The following is an 885-nucleotide window of genomic DNA, read 5'->3' as shown; positions in this document are numbered from 1 at the left end:
AGTATTCCCGGGTCATCAACACTGGTCGGTAGTTGCATAGCTAGCTGTAAGTAGAAGGCTAGCTAGCTAGGTATGTGGATGGAGTGTCTCACGTCTAGACTGCTTTGATGCATGGCCTCAAAGACCTGGAGACGATCCCGCCAGGTTGCTGCGGAGACAGCAGCAGGCAGCAGCCAGCTGCTGTCTCCTTCTGCTGCTGGGGGCTCTAACCCCATCAGCCACAGCAGCCTCCTCAGGGGTCTCTCTGTACGCATAGCAGCAAACCAGCTCAGGCCCTCAACAGGCAGCACCCTCTGCTCATCATCATCCTCCTGCTGCTGCTGCTGCTGCTGCTGCTGCTGGTCCTGCTGCTGCTGCTGCTGCGGGGGAGGCGGTGGAGGCCGCGGGCTCTCTAGCTGCTGCAGCAGAGCGCGGAAGGAGAGCAGCAGGTCCGCTAGCAGTTCTTTTGGTTCTCTCCCTGCTGTTGCTGCAGCAGCAGCAGCTTCTGCTGCTTTTGCTGCTGCTGCTGCTGCTGCCTGATTTCTGCTGTCTTCATCATCGAAGAGCTCCGGAGTGTCTCCATCTGCTGCTGCTGTTCCTCCTCCTGCTGCTGCTGCTGCTGCTGCTGCTGCTGCTGCTGTCTGCAGGTCAAGAACCCGGCGCTGAAAATCTATGAGGCCCCCAGCCAGTGCAGCACTGCGAAAGAGGAAGTGTCCCTTCTGTCTCCTTTTTTGTTTTTCTTGTCTCCTTTTCTGCTGCTCGGCCTCCAGGTCCTGCAGCAGCAGCAGCAGCAGCAGCAGCAGCAGCAAACAGACGGCAGCAGCAACAATAAACATAGCAGCAGCAAAAGTAAAAGCAGCAACACCAACAACAACAGAACCAAAACGCCAACACCAGCAGCAACAA

General features: G+C 57.2%; 1 protein-coding gene across 1 annotated transcript in view; it reads right to left on the bottom strand.

The window, feature by feature from the left end:
* Nucleotides 1–62: 62 nt before the first annotated feature.
* Nucleotides 63–885, bottom strand: part of EMH_0024600 (uncharacterized protein) — a gene marked incomplete at both ends in the record, with an annotated part of 6498 nt that continues 5675 nt past the window's right edge. The window contains one exon of the mRNA XM_013502321.1: nt 63–752. Coding sequence (XP_013357775.1) covers nt 63–752 — 690 coding nt within the window. The remainder of the gene's footprint in view (nt 753–885) is intronic.

The sequence above is a fragment of the Eimeria mitis genome, genomic scaffold (genome assembly GCF_000499745.2).
Source record: "Eimeria mitis Houghton genomic scaffold, Emh_scaff885, whole genome shotgun sequence".
Taxonomy (NCBI): domain Eukaryota; phylum Apicomplexa; class Conoidasida; order Eucoccidiorida; family Eimeriidae; genus Eimeria; species Eimeria mitis.
Note: the sequence above shows the minus strand (reverse complement) of the source record. Positions and strands in the feature narration are given on the sequence as shown.